Source organism: Macrotis lagotis, chromosome X (assembly GCF_037893015.1).
Source record: "Macrotis lagotis isolate mMagLag1 chromosome X, bilby.v1.9.chrom.fasta, whole genome shotgun sequence".
In the NCBI taxonomy this organism is placed as follows: Eukaryota; Metazoa; Chordata; class Mammalia; order Peramelemorphia; family Peramelidae; genus Macrotis; species Macrotis lagotis.
The window spans coordinates 583,957,892-583,978,202 of record NC_133666.1 but is presented as its reverse complement, the minus strand read 5'-3'; the positions used below and the strand labels follow the sequence as shown (position 1 = coordinate 583,978,202).

General features: G+C 38.5%; 1 protein-coding gene across 3 annotated transcripts in view; it reads left to right on the top strand.

Annotated features, from left to right (window-relative positions):
* The first annotated feature begins 3,992 nt into the window (after positions 1-3,992).
* HAS2 (hyaluronan synthase 2) overlaps positions 3,993-20,311 on the top strand; it is a 42,066-nt gene continuing 25,747 nt past the window's right edge. Inside the window, exons 1-2 of one of the 3 annotated variants that reach the window (XM_074201534.1) lie at positions 3,993-4,104; positions 9,403-9,981. Coding sequence is in view for 1 of the 3 variants with exons in the window: in XM_074201533.1 (XP_074057634.1) it covers positions 11,188-11,247 (60 nt within the window). In the remaining 2 variants the exon portion in view is untranslated. Of the gene's footprint in view, positions 4,105-9,394; positions 9,982-11,020; positions 11,248-20,311 lie in introns of those variants that run through there. The other 2 variants (XM_074201535.1, XM_074201533.1) reach the window with 2 other exon arrangements.

Genomic DNA, 20,311 nt, shown 5'->3' with positions numbered 1-20,311 from the left:
AAAAACTTCTATCTTCCTTGATCACCTCTCAGGTACAGGGCTCTGTAGCCCATGCTGGGCTAAGGGGGAGGAGGTTGGGGTAAGATGTGTGGGGAAAGGACATCATAGAAAATTAATAGAAACTATCATAGGATGATAAATGTGCATTTTAAAGGAATCTTGGCATCAGATATTTAGAGATAGAAAGGATCTTGGAGGTTATCTACTCCCACATAGAGGGATTATAATGAAGAGATTACCCAGGGAATATGTATTTGAGCCAGAATTTCACATCAGGATCTATGATATCCAATTAAACACTCTTTTTTTACTGACTTCTCTTAAGGAATTTATATTCTAATAGAAACATGGTGAAGAAAATATTTCAAAGAAAGAGTAGAAAAGATTTGATGACCTAAGCATTATGAGTATATTTCTTTCATATATGAATATGACTTCTTGAGTACCATCTAAATCTGAAATGCTGTTATTCTTCGATTCTATGAAAAGAGAGGGAACACAGACCAAAATTATCATCTGATATAGGTTTAGTGTCCAATTAGGGGCAGTTGGATTTAGGAGGATGGAAGGTTGAAACCAGTCTCAGACACTAGCTGTGTGGCCTTGGGCAAGTCACTTAACTTGGTTAAGTGGTTCTGGAGGACAAAGTGAGGCTGATGACCTAGCACAGCACCTTATCACTCAAATCCAATTCATGTGCTTGTCATGGCATCACCTCCCTGAAGTTGTAATCTTCTTAGAAAATGAAGGACAAGTATTATTATTATTATTAGTGCTGCCAGTCAGTAACATGACCCTAGTCAATGGGAAGACTGGCTAAGGAATCCCATGGAACTCTATAGAGAGAGAACATTGGTAGGAATGATTCAAATTATGTATCACTTTCAGATAACAAATTAACTTTTTTTTCACTAGATTTATCTCTCTCTGAATGACACAACTAGGTATGGTTATTCTGTATTTGCCCAATCTGAATAGTTCTAAGCCTGAACTTTCTCACTGTACTTTCTATATTTAATTGAGCCCTAAATTATGAACTATGCCATGACCTTATATGTATAATGGAGTCTCTTCCTACATAAATTTGACAAATATGATCAAAGGCTTAAAACATTTAATTTTGTCATTCAATTAATAAAAACACCAAAATAATACTTGATAAACAACATGTAGTTGCATACCCATAGACCCCTCAAAACCCAGGTAGTCCCCAGAAAATACTCCTTGTTCCTGTTCAAAAATGAGGAGTATTAAGGCACAAATCACTTTGCTTAGTATTCCCTCAACCCCGCCTTATGCTCATGACCATTTGTTTTGTTTAGTTTTTTTCCAAGGAGTAAATGAGTTTTGGTAATAAGTTTCATAGCATCCAGTATTACTACTTATTTAGAGAAAACACAGGAAAGTTGGACCAGGATCTTATTTCATAGACCAGCTAATATTTAATGGGACATGGATTTAACATCCTTCACTGGGAAACTAATGATCTACTGTTTGGGCAAACGGAGAAAATGAAACTTAATAAGCAATAGCATAGAGAACAGGAAAAAGGATACATTTGATATTGGAAAGAGAGTCAGAAGCCAAAGATCTAAAGGAACCTTTTGTTCTTAAGTAATGGAAAGGGACATGGGTACAAATTCACCTTAGTTTCTTCTCTCTGAGGTCAGAAGAAGAGAATCTGTATAAATAGAGGCACATGGCATCTAAATCACAAGTTTAGAACAACACAAAGCTAAAATGCTTATGTGTGAGCATTTAAAACTAAATGTGACTATGAATAAGATTGTAGTATCTGTGGACTGTGAAAATAATGACCAAAAGCAGTTGTGAATCCAGTAAAATTTAACTGAAATTTATTTACATATTACATTGATATCTATATATTTTTGTAAAAATAATATGTTCAATCACATTACATACTTATTCCATAGAAGCTTTATACCTCCAAGGTACCTTCCAAATCTAATTTTCTGGTCCCATGAACCTTTTCCATTCTTGACATACTATCTTATGTCCTAATCTTCTTCATATGCTCTTTAGCACCATTCTACAATGTCACATACATAAAAGTACTATTTGCTTACTTATTTATTGACTTTTTTGTTGAAATTAAATAAAGATAAAAGTGACAATCCTTGATATGAATATAGCTTGATGAGTCTCTTGCAATTCATTTCAACTGTCCCCTTCCTCAGTGATCTTTGGCTCACAAATTAGTACCACTGACCTTGACCTCCTTTTCACCAAAACAAGTCAATAGGGAGAAAAGAAGAGCCCAATGAGCTGTGTATAATTTCCTGATTAAGAAAGAAATCAAACTGTGCTTGGGTTTCAACTTGTTTTGTTTGGCCCTAGAAGCTGTCTGGATTGCTAGAGATGATGGAACTAAAAAAAGGTAGACTTTAACTAATAATTAGAGTTTTCCAAAAGTAAAGTTGATTTGAGATATGCTGAATTTGTATTCATTGGAAGTCTTCAGAAAAGGCTAGATGACTATGGAGAATCTTGTTCAGGTATGTGATACTCAAAATAATAACTGAGAACGCTTTCAACTCAAATATTTTATGGGGGGAAATGTGTCTATGTCTAACCTAAATTCTAAGGAACATTCTAGATTTGGGGATCACAAGACCTATCTAAAGGTCAGAGTCTTTCTTTATCTATATGACAAATGGTTGCTATAACAAAAAGGTATTTGTGAAAAGTGTGAAAAAAAGAATTAGACTTTTCAATATGCCTGCAGAGAGCAGACCTAAAAAAACTGACAGAAAAGAGCAGAGAGGCAGTTTTCAGGTCACTTTCTAATCATTTGAGCTGCTAAGGAATGGAAAGGGTGGCCTTGGATGTCAGTGTTTTGAATGTCTCTGTTTTCAAACAAAATCTGGTGGCCACTTATCAAGGATATTTATAGATATGATTCATATTTAGGTATAATTGAATTTGATAACCTCCATCATTCCCTTCAATTCTGAGATTATATCATTCTTTACTTTTACTTTTTTTACAAGCTGATACTTAATAGTACCTATGAACCTTAAAAGTATCTACCAAGATAGATAACTCTATCAACTCTCTCTTTCCACTGCAGATGCATAGGCAAGAACTAATTGACCAGTTGTGAGTGACTTGTCTTATTTTTTAATTTATGGAATGAAACAAGCATTTCATAGCATAGTATTAAAAAAAAGATGATTGCACATGAAACTGCAGCTGTATTTTATTCCACTCTTATTCCCTTTAATATATAATAAAACTATCATGTTAATTTTTTTCTTCCCTCCCTCCCCACCATAGAGATGATACCATTGGACAAAATCTATCTATCTATCTATCTATCTATCTATCTATCTATCTATCTATCTATGTTTATATGTATATATACAAACAAAAAATATATATGCACATATATGCATGTAGGATATACATATACATACATATATATATATATATATATATATATATATATATATATACATACTTTTATTTATCTGTTCTTTCTCTGGATGCATATTGTGTCCTTTGTAGTTAATTTGGATTTTTAAAATAGTTAAAATGATTTAGTCACTTAAAGTTGTTCTAAAATAATATTGCTGTTACTGTATACTTCATTCTCTTGGTTTTGCTCATTTCATACTTCATTATCTCTAGCAACTCTATTCATGTTTTTCTAGGATTATTGAAATCATTTCTTAAAAGCACAATTGTGGTCCATCACAGTCATATAACATGTGCTCAGTCATTCACTGATTGATAGATTTTTGTCACTACAAAGAGAACTGCTATAATATTTTACAATAGATAAGGTTTCCCCCCATCTTTTCCCTAATTATCTTTGGAAACAGACCTAGTAGTGTTATTGTTGGTGATCTCATAAAAGGGATTCATATTTCATCTTGAGTTTGAACTACCTGATTTCTAAAGGGAAACTCCCTTCCCATATGACCATCTAGTGATTTCCTGATGCTACCTAAACTCATTAATAAGGAAAAGTTATGAAACAGTTTATAAAATGAAAGAGTCTGTTGGCTCTTAACTTGCAAGAAAGAAAGAATGACATTGTTTCAAAGAACTCATATAATTGACAAAAAAAGGAACTATGGGGTATGTATAGTAATAAATTAGAATTTAAAAATGTTCACCGATAATTGTTTTTCTATGACCTTTATTTCTCATTTTCTTTCCTTTACTTCCCATTTCAGCAAGCTGTATCTTTTATGATGGAATTTTAAAAGGGTGGGGGGAGTGCATCAGTATAATTTACTAACATATCAATCATATCTCATAGCATAAAGAATATTCTATAGCCATAGTCTTCTATCTCATTAAAGAAGAACAAGAGGTGTAAATTATCTTTTCTCTCTGGGACCAAATTTAGTCGTTATAATCATTTAATAGCAACATTTATTTTCAATTTAACTTTTATTTTCTTCTTGTATTGTTAGCAAGTTAAGAAATTAAGAGAGTCGAGGGCATGGAATATTTAGAATGGAAATGGGGCAATATGTTGTTGAGTAGAAATGTACATTGGTGCAATCTTCTTAAAATAGATCTGGCAATATCCCTTACTAGGAGCAACCATGGAACTGACCTTTGATTTGATAATCAAATTGCTGGGCAAAAGTAGTAAGGCCATAGCAGAAGGAAAGAGTAATGATTTGCTGAAAGCTATTTCCAGCTGTGTTATAAAGAAATGGAAACCTAGAGATATGAAATGAGATGTCTACTCTGCTGAATTATACAATATGGTTCTGCCGTTGATCAGCTTGTGACTTTAGACAATTCATTTTCTTGTTTCCATTTATACAAAGGAAATGAACTGATTTCTATTTGATTTGATTTTTATTATATTTTAACTTAAATACAAAATAAGAAAAAACATTGCTATGTATAAAGCAAACAAAAAAGAGGATTCAATAGAAAGTAATAAATTTCCATTTCAAGGAAACCTATATAATGAATATTTCAGATTGTGCTCTAAACTGTCCATCTTTTCTTTGTTTCCTTATAGGCTTTCTTTTGTTCTTTGCTATGCACCTTTCACCTGATCCTTTTTACCCCCTTTCTCCTCCCCACAAGCTATAATTAAGCATGATTTATATATATATATATATATATATATATATGCATTTTACATATATATATATATATATATATATATATATATATATACGTGTACACACACCTATATACATATACCCATTATCTTGCCCTCTTATTCCTCCTCTTTTTTTTTTAAAGATTTTTCAAGGCAATGGGGTTATAAGTGGCTTGCCCAAGGCCACACAGATAGGTAATTATTAAGCATCTGAGGCTAGATTTAAACTCAGGTACTCCTGACTCCAAGGCTGGTGCTCTATCCTCTGTGCCACCTAGCCATGTCTCTATTACTCCTCTTAACCCCTCTCCAAGAATTCCTCCCTTATACACCCTTTTATACCCCTTCATTCTGTTTAATCTGTTTAATCTACACATCCTTCTATACATTCTCCTTACACTAATTCCTTAGCCCTAACTCAATACCCTCCCTTTCCCTTTCCCCTCATATCTTTCTGAAGTTAGATTTTTATCCTGTGTGTGTGTGTGTGGGTGGGGGGAGGTGTTTCTCTTTAACCCATACCTAATGAGAGTAGATTTCATAAACTACTAGGCCTCTTTCCCCATCTAATTCCTCTGTATCAGTTCTTTCTCCCCCACCTTATTTGTATGAGTTAATTATTCTTTTTCTTTTCCAACACAATTTTATTTTTAGAATTACATCCTAGTGAGCTCTACCCCAATCTTTTTTTAGAACTCAATTATTAATGATAATCTTAGACACGTTTTGCATTTCAAGTATGCACATTTAAATAGTAAACAAATTGTTCTTATTGAGTACCTTTTAATTAGTGTTTGATGTTTACCTCATTTTTCTCTTGGATCTTATATGTCAAATCTTCCTTCAAGTTTGGCATTCTTGCAACAAAATCCTGAAAGTCTGATGATTTATTGAGTGGAATTTTCTTTCATTCAGGATTATGCTTAACTGGGTTGGGTATGACATTTTCAGCCACAACTTCAATTCTTTTCCACTTCCATACATAGTGTTCCAAGACCTGTGGTCTTTTAAAGTAGCCGCTGCTAGGTCTTGCATAATTCCAATTGTGGCTCCATTGTATTTGGATTGTTTTTTTTCCTAGGTACTCAGAATACTATTCCCTTAACCTGGAGGTTTTGGAATTTGACTATGATTTTACTGTAGATTTTCCTCTTAGGATCTCTTTAAGATGGTGATCAGTGATTTTTTTTCCTATTTCTACTTTCTCTCTTGTTCTAACACTTCAGGAATATATATCTATATATCTATATTTCATGTATTATGTTGTATGAGAGAACTGATTTCTCCTACCAAAAGTCTTCAAGAAGAGACTGTAGGATAAATTGTCTGACGTCCTATAGTTAGCTGGACTCTTAAATCTGAAATCTGACTAGCAGTCTATTTTTTCATTTGTTTCAAGAAGTGACATAGGATTTTATAAGGAAAACCTCAGCCCTGAATTTTCAATCTTATCTTTTCTTTAAAAAAAAATCACATGACAACATCTTTTGATCATTTGAAAGTTCCAGCTTTCAGTTCATCCAAGGCAATTGTTTCCTAAAAGTTCACTTCAAAGTTTAGTTCCTACATAATTAGCACAAGGATAGGCTATGTAGAAACAGGAGCTCAAAGTTTAATTACTTAAATTTGTTAGCATCTTGGGAGTAGGCAGTTTTGGAAGCAAGGAATAATTAAAATCTTGATGAGTGTGTGCATAATTAAAAAATGGCAACTAGCCTAATATTTAAAAGACTTTCATGGGTGATTTTGACTGGCTCAATTTGGCAGCTTAGACATCAACTCAGATCAGGGTAAGTTGTAAAAAGGAACATTGTGGCTCAATATGAAGAAGAATTTTCAGATTCAGAGTCCTCTGAAAAGGGAATGAGCAACTTTGTGAGAGAGTTCCCCATCAAGGGAAATATTCAAGCAGAGTCTAGGTGAATTGGATCTGCTTCTTACTACTTGTGTGACCTTTACCCAATAGTTTTCTTTATGAATGCCTCAGTTTCCACAGCTGTAAAATTATCATGTTGAATGAATATAGAATTTTAGAATTGGAGTAGCTTTGAAGCTCATTTAAGCTCCCTTCTATACCCTATCTTCCATCCCTATTTTTAGAGTTGAGGAAACAGGAGCAAAGAAATGGATAAGGGGAAAATCACCCATTTAGATATTTGTTAGAAAAGCACCAAGACTCAAAACTAGGACTTTGATTCCCAATATAGTACTAATTTCCCTACCTCTGTAACTTTCTCTCTCTCTCTCTCTCTCTCTCTCTCTCTCTCTCTCTCTCTCTCTCTCTCTCTCTCTGTCTCTCGTTTGTTTTTCTTACTCTTCTTGTAATTTGTCCTGGAACCACAATTTTATGATCGAGGAGGAACTCCGGGTGTGGAAACTTTCTCCAGCAATGTCTATCTACAACCCATCTGTAACTTCTCATTTTGAGACAGTTGCTTGGAGACAGTGAGTAGTTGTGACTCACTCAGAGTCACACACAGCCCTAGTGTGTCACGGGAAGAATTCCCACCTAAATCTTCGTGACTCATAAGAAACCCCTCCACTTTTGCAAATCTCATTTATTTAGATTGTATAACTGTCCCTATAATAAATAAGACAAAAGCAAAAATGATACTTAACTAAGATAAAGTAAAAATGTATCTTATGTAAAAGTTTGTTTTATCTAAAAGTTTATAGGATGGATTCAGGGGGAAAGACATCTTTGAAATGTACAAGATGCTCTTATGAGGTAATTCGTCTGTGTTGAAATGAAGGCAGTCTTAGGAAGCTTGCCAGGGACAGATGCGTGCGTGTGTCTGTAGACCCAGGTGAAGTCATTCCACCCGTGTAATTAATGCTCCCTTTGGTGTACCAAGGAAGGCTCTGTGTGAGGCTGAGCTGCGTGTGGGGGGGCTGTTTATAGCGGATTGAACAAGGAGCGGCCAACTGGGTCTTCCCAAGTTACCCCTCCGAGGACCGGTCGGCTTGGCCACTGGGTCGCCGAACCGGTACCCAAGAGTAGGTGAAAAGCATCCCTACCAGGTTTGCATTTTTCACTTGTGATATTTTGGGGAATATCACACACACACACACACACACACACACACACACACACACACACACACACACACACACACCACACAGGCAAACACATCTCGCAGAGCGGTTCCTCCCATTCTTCTGCCGCAGCATCACCCTGGGCCCCTGAGCTTATAATTGGGAATTCGTTCTCATTATTTCCTAAACAGTGCCATCTCCTGGTCATTCGGAATCCGCCCGAAGAAGTTGGGGGGCCGGAGTGGGGAAGTGACCGTGTGGAGGAAGTGGCCCGGGAGCCCCGCTGCGGCGTCCGCAGACCCCCGCGCCCGGGCTCCGGGCCGCCGCGGTTCCAGGGGGGCGCCAGCTGCCGCGATTGTCTCTAGGCTGACAGAAGGATCCCCTTCCTTGGGGAGAGCGATTGGCCAAACAGGCGCTGTTCTAACATTTTTGACTCGGAGCTGTGGAGAGATTTTGCACCAAGTGTATTGTATTTAGCGGATCTCAATGCTGACTTTTTCAACCAGCGCAACTCCACTCTAATTAATTCCTGAGGGAAAAGAGGGGGAGGAAGGACTTTGTCTCTTGTCCCGAATTTAGATTGTAGCATCTTTTAGATGAAAGGGGGGTGGGTGGGTGTGCGGCGTGCCTTGTTGGGGTCGGGGGGGGGGGGACTGAGAGACAGACCAGCAAGCAAAGACAAAATTCGGTATTAAAGTTTTCTTATCACTCACCTTCTTTCTGATCCTCAATATAAATTATAAATATAAACATCAATTTCCATATGCATAGGTAGATTTTATATACATATATATGATCGTCTATTTGTATATACATATCTGTATTTGCTCATCAATGAACCGAATCTATGAATGGCATCATTCCCCTCTTCTCCCCCTCCTTTCCTTTTAAAATAACTTCTCACAGAGAAATGGTCCATGCGATTCAGACACAGTTAAATATTTTAAAATTCAGATTGTTGTACAAGAAGAGGAAATCAGGTGGTGCTAACATGTGTGTATGGCATTTATTTCTCTGCAAAGTTTTGCAATTAAATTAACTGAATTCATTGGAGCTTGAACTGGTCCCAAAACTAAGAAAGTGACTTTGAATGTTCTCTCTCTCTTTCTCTCTGTCTCTCTCCCTCTCCCTCCCTCCTTCCTCCTCTTTCCCTTCTTCCCTTCTTTCTTCCCTCCCCTCCCTCTTCCCCACCCACCCTCCCCCAACACACCTCCCTTCTCCACTCCCCTCACCCCCACCCCCATCCTCCGCCCTATTAAAACAACCAGCAAGTCTCACTTGTTAAAAGACCCCTTAAGTTGGAGAAGGCAGAAAGGCAATAGCAGGAAAGAAAAAGTCAAGACGTCTGGAAAAAATTACCCAGTCCCTACTCTGAGCAGCTCATTGAACTAGGGACTTGAACTGGCCGGCATCAGCCAAAGAAGACTTTCTCCTGATGCTGCACATCTTGGGGCGACTTAATGCTGACTCTTCATGAGAGTAATTTTTGAAACTGAAAGGACACTTTCTCATATACAGAGCTGGGAGCAAAGAGGGGGAAACTTGATAATTTATTTTAAAGGCACAAGCAATACACGTCGAGAGTTGGAGACCCGACTCTGAATTTAAATAAGTCCAGACAAATAATAATTCCAACATCCACTAAAAGTGGAAAGAACGGTGCATCTTAGGATTTCCGCAGAACCCCTCTTTTTTAATGTTATTTTTTATTTTTTTAATTTTTTTGGCCGGCCGTCTTAAATTCATCTGATCTCTTTATTACCTCAATTTTGGGAACTGCTTACTACCAATCCATTGGGACCACACAGCAGGCTGAAGAAGACCTTTATGACCAAAAGCTGAACAAGGTAAGTTATTCATGGTGGCATTTCGGTCTAGACGTTATGTCTAGAAATAGCTATGTATTTTTTTTAAATCCTTAAGATGAGGTTGACACTTGAAAGTTTGTGATCAAAAGAAAAATTTAGGTTAACTTTTTTTTGGGTAAAGTGCATTTTAATCATCTTTTTCTGAGCTCCCCCTTTCTATGGAGGTGCAGGTACCTAGCTTAGGAGACAGAGAGAGGATAAAGGAGAGAGAGAGAGAGAGAGAGAGAGAGGGAGAGAGAGAGGGAGAGAGAGAGAGAGAGAGAGAGGGAGAGAGGGAGAGAGAGGGAGAGAGAGAGCGCGCGGAGAGCGCGAGCGGCGGTGGCAGGATGGATGGCGCTGCCCATCTTTTTGTCCCCGAGCTGCGGAAGGCTGGCAGCGGCGGGGCAGCGCGGGTGCCAGCCTCCCCCGTGGCCCGTGCCGGCGGCTCTGCCCGCGGGGCTCATGCGGCGGGAGGCGCGGGGCGCCCGGCGCCACCTCGGCCCTGCGCGGGCGCGCCCCTCCCCCCCGGCCGCCGCCGCGGGGACTCTCTCCCGGAGCGCCCGCTCCCGCCGCTGCGGCCCCGCTGGCCGGGCGCCCCGAGGGGGCAGCCGGAGGCGGCCCGGCCGCGCGCGCCCACCTCCTTCCCGCTTCGCCGCGGCCGGAGCGCAGCGAGAAGCGGGAGGTCCCCGAGAAGCGGGAGGGCGGGAAGGAGCCCGGGGAGGCGGCGCGCAGAGAGCCGGCCGGCCGCAGGGGGCGGGGGGCGGCGGCGGCGGCGGGAGAGCCCCCGCGCGGCCCGGGCTGGGGGCGGGGCGGGGCGGGGCGGGGCCCAGGCGGCGGCCCGGCCCGGAGCGCCCACGTGATCCCCCTTCCCCTACAAACCCCACGTGGCAGGGCCGGGAATGCCGTTGGCGTCACGCGGCGGGGGGGCCGGGCCGGGGAGGCGTGACGTCACGGCCCCGAAGCCTCCTGATTGGAGCAGAGGGGCTTTCCCAAGCTTGAGGGCGGAGTGCCGCGGCGCATCCCGGAGCGGCCGGAGACGGGCTTCCGCGGCGTCGGGGTGGGGGGCTGCCCGCTCGGAAGCAGCCATGAGACCCCAGCTCCAGGGAGAACACCTCCCGGCCTCCTTTGGTCACCTCAGGAGGGGGTCTCCGAGAGCCCCAGACTGAGAGAGGGGCTGGGAAGGTTTTGCCAGGGATTAAGAGACTAATGGCATGTTTCAGAGTAGAGGAAAGCACGTGCCCAGGGCCAGTTAGGTCATCTCTTAAAGTAAGTACTTTAGTCATGGTGCAATCCGCAGGGGGACAGTGGGGGCTGCCTGTGATTTTTTAAATCATTTAAATTTTACTTCAAGTTTTGCACTAAAGAATCAAATAGTTTACTTTTAAAATTTTCTTGCTTTAAATGTTCACACATGGGTCAACTTCATGTCTTTTTTGGGGAGGGCGGTCTCCCCAAGATCTCACACACACTCAGTCCTTTTTCAAAAGCTAGAACTACCATGCAGAATAATAACCCTTGACTCAATGCAAGCACTCCCTATTTAACTTTTAATATAAATAAGAATATATTAATACAAATTTATGCATTATCTTATGTAGTATTCAAAATACATTAGTATCCAAGAGAACATACATGTGTACAAGTGGAGTGCAAGTTTAATGATAACAATAGGAGAATCTTGGATATGAAATTTCTTTGAGCCAGTAGAAAAAGATCGAGGGTCAAAGACACTATGTTCAAATCCTGACCCAGAGTTGTCCCTGCCTCTCATTAGCTGTGTGGCTTTAGAATATTTTGAACTAAATTAGAAAAGGCTTCTCTCTAACTATACATAAAGTTTTTTCTTCTAAAATGAAGTGATAGGAATGGGCGTCCCAAGATCCCTTCCAGCTTGTAAAATAACATAGCCTTTGAAATATTTTACCTGAGGGTGATACGTTCTGACATCTCCCTTACAAAAATGAATTTGAATTATAATATCACATGCTAGCTTATATTTCTATATCTCCATAAGGTTTGCAAAGTGTTTTATAGCCATCATCTCATGTTATCCTTAGAACCATCAAGTGAAGTGTGTAACAAGGGGATTATATAGAATGTTGGACCCGGAGTCAGGAAAACTGTTCTAGTCTGGTCTCAAACACTTACTAGCCATATTACCCTGGTCAAGTTATTTAACCTTGTTTGCCTCTGTTTCCTCATCTGTAAAATGAACTGGAGAAGGAAATGGTAACATCATTGCAATATCTTTGCCAAAAAACACCAAATGGGACCATGGAAAAGTTGGACCTGACTAAAAATGACCGGACAACAAATTACCATCCATCATCCTTCAATGACAAAAAGAGCTACATTTGAAGACATAGGATCATAGATTTAGAACTAGAAGTTGTTAGTACAATTACTCCAAAGCAAACTAATCCATCTTCTTCATTTTATGAATCTGGAAACCAAGATCCAGAAAGTTGGTGACTTATGACTTGTTCTTAGTCCTACATGTAATAGGCTACCAAGGCAGGATGTGGACCTAGATCCTTTTGGGAATCATAGAGCCATAGATTGAGAAGTGGGAAAGACTATCTAGTCCAAGCTCCCCACTGCCATTTCATAGATGACAATAGTGAACGATAAGAGACAAAATGTGAATCCAGTTCCTCCAATTTCAGAGAAGTCCTAAGTTCAGTTCTCCATTTTGACATCTGACAAATCACTTAACCTTTCAGTGCCACTGGAAACTCTAAGACTACAGTGCAATCATCCATATGCATTGATAGAAAATTCTTCAATAGGAACTTTTAGGACTGAAGAGATCACAGGTCCAATTAAAAAATGGTGAATGTATAGATGTATATACATACATATATATTCATTTTGGGTGCACAGTGTATAGAACGCTGGATCTGGTGTCAGGCAGATTCATCTTCTGGAGTTCAAATCTGGTCTCAGACCTTTATTAACTCACCCTGCTGTTTGCCTCAGTTTCCTCATCTGTAAAAATGACCAGGAGAAGGAAATGGCAAGCCACTTCAGAGTCTTTGCCCAGGAAGTACCAATTGGGATCATGAAGTTACAATTACCTTAAAATACCTTCATTTTGAAAGCCACCCAACCCACCCCCATTTAAGCTTTATGTAAGGAGGTATGTAGTCTAATTTCTTTCTTCCTTTCTTTTGAAAACACAAATTGCACCACTATATTGAAGCAATCATATGATATTCTGCTTCCCTATGCTCAAAAAAAGCCTTACCTTAATATAGAACCTAGGTAAATTTTAAGTGGCTCTGAAGATCTTATCCTTTACTCAACAACTTTCTTCAGCAACCATAAAATGTCCCAATTTGGGTGCTTAGGAAAAGCTTAGATGTAACAGGCATCCTGCTTCCTCCTAAGCTCTTGCTTTATCTTCTTCTAATGTATAGGTACCTTGGACAGTCCTCTCATTCCATTCATTCAGACTCATTTGGGCTTACCCCTTGCAGTGTGGCACCCAGGGGGAACATAGGACCATGAATGACTGTATCCAGGAGTCCCCACATCCAAGTGGCAGATTCTGTTGGGATGTGATAGGATCACTCTGATATGATTTAATTCTTCTTGAACAAACACATGCAACCTTTGCTTCAAGATTTCCTTCTGTAGTTAAACAAGCAAGTCCTAATTGAATCCTTACCATGTGCCCTCCACCTGGCAAGGCATGAGAGAGAAAGTAAGTATATTAAACAAGGCAAAACTATGATACATTAAGAAATTAGATAATTGAAGTCTTCAGTTGTAGTACTGATAAAAGGGCAAGAAGGAAGAATTGGAGTATGACAGAATTTTAGACCTGGAAGGAATATTAGTAAGATCTGGCTTCTTGAGGGATTTGAACTGGGTTTAGGAGGATTAGTTAGGAAAATGAAGGCATTCTAGGCAGGAAGCACATATGTCTGTGATGTTGGGGAGGGAAGTCCTGAATCAGCTAAGGAGTCAGACTTGACCTCTGAGATCTCTCCCAGCTTTCTAAGATTTTACTTTATATAAGATTGGCTTGGTTTTGGAGATTGATGTGAGATAAAATTAAGGCCTTAGAGTAGAATCAGCTTCTGGAGGAACTTTAAAGAGTTAGACCATTCAGTTGTTTTATATTTTGGTTTATTTTGCTGCATTGATTTTTTTTCTTTTTTCTATTTTTTTTTCTTCTTTGTCACAAAGGATGACTTTTGGGTAGAAGAGAGACAAACATGCAGAAATGAAAATGTATTAAAAAGAAAAAGATAGACTGTTTTGGAAGATAGATGTAAAATATTAAAAAAAAACTTATAGAAACAATAGAAAACTTTTGGATAAAAGATTCATGAAAAGGGTTGGGCTGATGTAATGGGATATTAATCATTTGATTAATAAAACTAGGTACTTGGGATGTGAATTTGAAAAAAAGAAAGGCAATCTCTACCATTAAGGAATTTAAAGTCTAATGGAGGAGGTTAATACACAAAAGGAAGCTGATGGTGTGGGGGAAATGCTTACTCCAGGAGGGAAGGGGTCCTGGTGGTGAAGTCAGTCAGAGTAGTCTCAAAGTAGACCAACCAGATGAGAAATGAGAAATAACAGAATAGTAGTTCATCATGAAGATTAATTCTTAGGGGTTTACAAAGTGAATCAGCAAGAGAGAGGCTAGAATTCAGAAAACAATCTTGGATGTGGTTACTAGTGATGAGAACCTTGAGGAAAACAATGGAAAAGGAGATTAAAAGATAAACCTGATACACTGATGGACAGAATATCAAGCAAAAAGGAGTTTGTTAAAAGGGCAGACATGCTGGTATCCTTTAAGGGGCACTGAACTTGGGAATTAGAAGACCCTGGGTTCAAGTTCTGAATTTCCAATTTATAAGCTATATCCAACTTTGGACAAGTCAGTTATTCTTTCTGAATCTCAATTTTCTTTGCTATAAAATGGGGATAGTAATACTTGCAGCTAGGAAAGTACTTCCTAATCTATAAAGTTCTACCTAAAAGTTGTTGTTTTGGCAATTACAAATAGTCCCCTGAGTCTGATAGGAACAGTAGAGTTGAATATGTTCCATCAATGAAGCATATTGAGGACCCTTCATTTATGTGATAGACTTTCCTCTACTCTCAGTCTTCAGGCAGCTGGTCAATGTAATAGGATGTACCAGAACATCACACCAAGATATATGCATTCCTGTAAATGATGTAGTGGATACCTTTCCTTGGATAAAAACAGGACCCTCTTTAATTTGACCTTTGGCTTTACCTTAGTGCCAGAACCCAGCTGAAGACTTAGACTTCTAAAGTAGAGTTTGTTGAAGCTTGAGTTATATTACTGAGCAGCTACATGAAGATGATGCCTCTTTGATTCCTCTCCACCTTCCCCATGCAATAATCTGAGACACCTACCCTCCAATATATTAAATCATATTAATTATATATCTTCAATTTACCAGACCAGGGTCCTGGAAATTTCACATTAGGCATTGTTTTGAGTTATGGCAGTAAAACTATTTTTTGAATGAGATAATATTTCTAAAGCAATTAGCACAGTGACTGGCAAATAATAAGTACTTAAACAGTTATTTCTTCTCCCTTTTTGCCTTTAAATTGCAAACTTAGAAGCTTCCTAGTGTAATTGAAAGAACTCTGACTCAAATGACCCAGGTTTGAGTCCTACCCCTATCTATGTGACCAAAGGCAAATCAGTTACTTCTCTGGGTCTCAGTTTAGTCTCTGAATCCTGGATAAGGGATCCACTGCAATCAATACTATTCCCATAGGATAGTTACTCTTTAAGCTCCAGAATTTCCAAACCACCCTTCTCTTGATGCCTTTCCTGTCTTGACCCACCATTTTAGATAAACCCAACACTTCAGTCAATAGTCCTTGGCCTATTCATATACTCATCATTCCCTCTCCCTTTGGTTGGCAACCACCATCAAAGTAAACTGACATGGTCCTAAATGGTTCCATCTATCTTCTCCCCTTTGCCTTTATTCAACCTTTCTATAACTTCACACACTAAAGTGCCCCACCCTGGCCACCACTCCCCAAGGTGTATTGTCTATAGTAAAATATAAGCGCCTTGAGGGTAGATTTAGCAAGTTTTCTTATTTGTATTCAACTGTGTTTGGTATGTGGCAAGTGCATAATAACTAAGGCCCCCTGGTGATGTCCTAGAATTGGAATCAGAAAGACCTGAATTCAAATTCTGTCTCAGAGGAGATTCTGAGCAAGTCATCTAACATCTATTTCTTGTGATCAGTTATTTTTCAGTCATGTCTGGATTCTTCATGAATATATTGGGGGGTTTATAGGCAAAGATATTGGAATGATTTGCCATTTCCTTCCCCAACTCGCTTGACAGATGAGAAAAACAAAGCAAACAGGGTTAAGTGACTTGCCCAGGATTACACAGCTACTAAGTGTCTGAGGTTGGATTTGAACTCAGAAAGTTGAGTCTTTCTGAATCAAGACCTTCCTCATCTATTGATTATTCAATTAGCCTTATGGTTAATGATAGTACCTACCACCCTGGTTTTGAGAATAAAATGAGATATTTGTCAAAAGCTCATCACAGTTTTTAACATATATTAAATGCTTATTAAATCTCATTTGAATAAATGCTTTTTCCTTCCTTCCTTATAAAAAGTGAAGAAGTTGGACTAGATCATCTTCTAGTCGTAAATCTATGATACCTGCAAGAGTGAAAATACTCATACATGATCTCTTTTGTATAATTCAGCAAATGTTATTAACTGGCTAATTCTGAACTGTGCAAGCTGGGAACACCAACTTAATAAACAGAAAAGATCTTCTCAAAAAGCTTACATTGTACTGGGGAAGGAAAATACTAGGGTACTTACATATATGCAAATAAATGAAAATGAATATAAGTGCCTAGTTAATCCCATCACAAAACTCCCTAAAGAATTGAGACCTGAGATGACAAAACAAGTAAAATTTGATGGAAAAAAGGGATAAGGAAATGTTGAGACTGAACTCGGCCTTATTATCATTGTCATTATCATCATCTCTTTTCATAGAATTCAATAGAAATGATCTAGGTATATCATGGCAGTATCCTACTATGAGTCTTTTCTGTTTAATATTTTGTGGACTATTGCACAGGTTCAGAAAACAGCTTTTTGTAGCTGAAGAAAAATTTTAGGACATACTTTAGTTTCTGTTCTCTGAAAATCTCCACAACACAATTCAAGTAACAGTTCCACAGAGATAACAATTAAATTATCTTGTTCACCCCCCCCCCCCAAGATTTTGATCTTGTCTTCCAGGTCCCTTTATTTTGAAAGCTTTGCACTTCTTGAATTTTAGAGATAACGAGTATGGTGGCATCTATGAAATGTTTTTAAGTATGTGTGAATCAATAGTTTATCCATGTGATTATATATAAAAGATTTTGGGTTGTGAACCAATGGTCTGGTTTCAGGAGAGTTTATTAGTTAGGTCCTTTAGAATATTTTGAGATCTATATTTGTATTAGTATAAAGGTTTGTACTTTCTGTTTGACTAAATCTAAACGCTATGTACTAGATAAATGGCACTTATTTATGATTTAGTTCTCAAGTCAGCTTAGTTGGTGTAGTGGCTAGAGCACCAGCCCTGTAATCAGGAGGACCTGAGTTCAAATGTGACCTCAGACACTTGTTTGTTAACTATGTGACCTATCAAGCAGCTGGGTAGCTGGTAGAGCAGGGGATAGAGCACTAGACTTGGAGTCAGAAAGACTCATCCCCGGGAGTTCAAATCTAACCTCAGACATTTACTAACTATATAACCCCAGCAGGTCACTTATCCCTATTTCCCTCAGTTTTCTTATCTGTCAAATGAGCTGGAGAAGGAAATGATAAACCACTCCAATATCTTTGCTTCAAAAACCCCAAATTGGGGTCATGAAGAATCAGACACAACTAGTAATGACTGAACAACACCAAGGTGGTTGCTTGCCAATCAGAACCTAAAAGGATTTCATCAAGTCACAGAATTTTCCTGTTGGAAGAATCCTTAGAGGTTATTTTATACAAACTCCTGCTCCCACTTCATTTCTCTGTCTGCTTACCTTCTGTCTGCCTGTCTGTCTGTCTGTCTCTGTATATATCTATCTTTGGTTGAGGAGACTGAGTTGAGATTCAGAAAGACAAAAGGGGACCAGAAAAATTTGAGACTGATTTGAACAATTGAGTATCATCATCATTATCATCATCATTATCATCATCATCATCATCATTATCATCATCATGTGAAAATTCTCATCTTTTCATAGAGTTTAATGGAAAATGATCTGGGAATGTTGATATTCTACTTGTTTTTATTTTAATATTTTATGGACAATTGCACAGGTGGATAAAACCATCTTTTTGTGATGAAGAAAAATTAGGATGTAATTACACCTTTTGTACATTCACTGATAAACTCAATGCAATTTAAGTAGCAGACATACAGCATTGACTTTTTCAAGGTCATGAGGCTTTAAATGACAGAGCAAGAATTAGAATTCAAGACATCTGATTTCCACTTCAGTGGATTAGAAGTTTCTTATTTCATGACATGCAAGATGAGAGGCAGGAAGTCATATAAATATAAGTAGCATTCTTGTTTCTTCAGTATTCCAATCCTTTTTCCAAGAAACAGAAACCTAATGTTGCCCTGCCTTTTATTTTTTGTCTCTTTGCCACAACCTAAAGACCTTCAAGAGAAACTACCAACTTTCTCTCCTAAACTCTCAAAGCATTGTTTTTCTTCCTCAGTCCCACATGGTAAAATAATTAGTATTTATATAATACTCTTTTATTTATTTAAGATCTGCAAAGTGCTTTACATTTGTTACTATCCTTTGGTGCCCACAGAAACCCTTTGTGATAGTTGCTGTTATTATTCCTCATTTTACAGCCCAGGAAAGTCATGAACTTGTCGAGAGACAAGTGACTAAGGTTGACTAGGTGAAGATTTGAACTCGGGTTTTCCTGACTCAAATCCAGCATTATATCCACAGTGTTATCTAGCTGCCCCTGTTGAAACCCTGCCTATATTCTATCATTCTATCTCTTTATTGGTATCCTTCCTTTTAATCCTCACTTGGACTATTCTAGTCCAGACTCTAGTCTTCTTATGCCCAGAATATTGCAGATATCTCTTAACTGGCTCTTTTCCTATTACATTTCTGTCTGTCTCTCCAATTCAATACATTTTATATAACACTATTATGATAATCTTCTTGAAGCAAAGCCATGATTTTTATATCCTTTACTCAAAATTCTTCAATACCCTCCCATTTCCTACTGCATCAAGACCAACCGCTTAGCTGACAATAAATATCCTCTATGTTTTAACCATATGTATCTTCTCAACATTATATTCCACTATTTCCTTCCCTGTTTACAGTAGGAAATTATCTTAGAGAGCTGACTTGGAGTTTTTACTGTCACAAAAAAACTGAACTATTTGCTATCTGTAACACAGATACACACACACACACACGCACACACACAGACACAGACACAGACACTTAATGCTTTTCTGCCTCCCTATGTTTTTGATCATTCTGATCCCTTCCCTTGATTTTTTTTTTTGCCATCACTTTCTACTTTTTAAAAATTCTGCCTTTTCAGAGACCATCTCAAACTTAACCTCCTTTGATCAGTCTTCTCTGATTCTCCAAGGTAAGGAAAATGTCTACCCCCTCAAATCCTATATATATAATCTTGTCTTGTATCACTACTAGATTGTAAAGTCCTCTAGGGTAAGAATTGTTCCTCTCCTTGATCTTTCTCTGTCATCAAAACTTTGTAGTAGATAGTCAGGAGGCATTTATTGAATGGAAAGCAAGGGCATTGAAATTCTCAGCTTTCTTGAGTTCTATATAGTTCTTTTTTTTTTTTTTAAGAAATCATGAAGCTCTTCTGTGGTTGACAGCTGGTTGTTGTCCTTGGATAGATAGGGAACTGCAAAGTTAAAGCCATTATTTGGACAAATTTTCTGACTTTGGAGAACACTTATAGGCAAGTTATAGATCAGAACAGAGAAGGAAGAAATTGAACATATATGGAACACTGGATGTTTGAATACTTAAAAGAGGCCATGGAGCATGAGGGACCAATGTGGGAGCCAAATGTGGGGCTTTCAGTGCAGATTCCTACTTTCTTTGTGTGAAATTGTAGACAAATCAGACCAATGTCACCTCATCCATAAGAAGAGGAAATAATTCCTCTCTCCCCACCTTGATCTAAGCAAAGAATAAATTCTGGGTGGTCAGAGAGATTTAAGGATAGATTTTATCAGTAGATCAGTCTGGTTCTCAGAATTAGGAATAAAC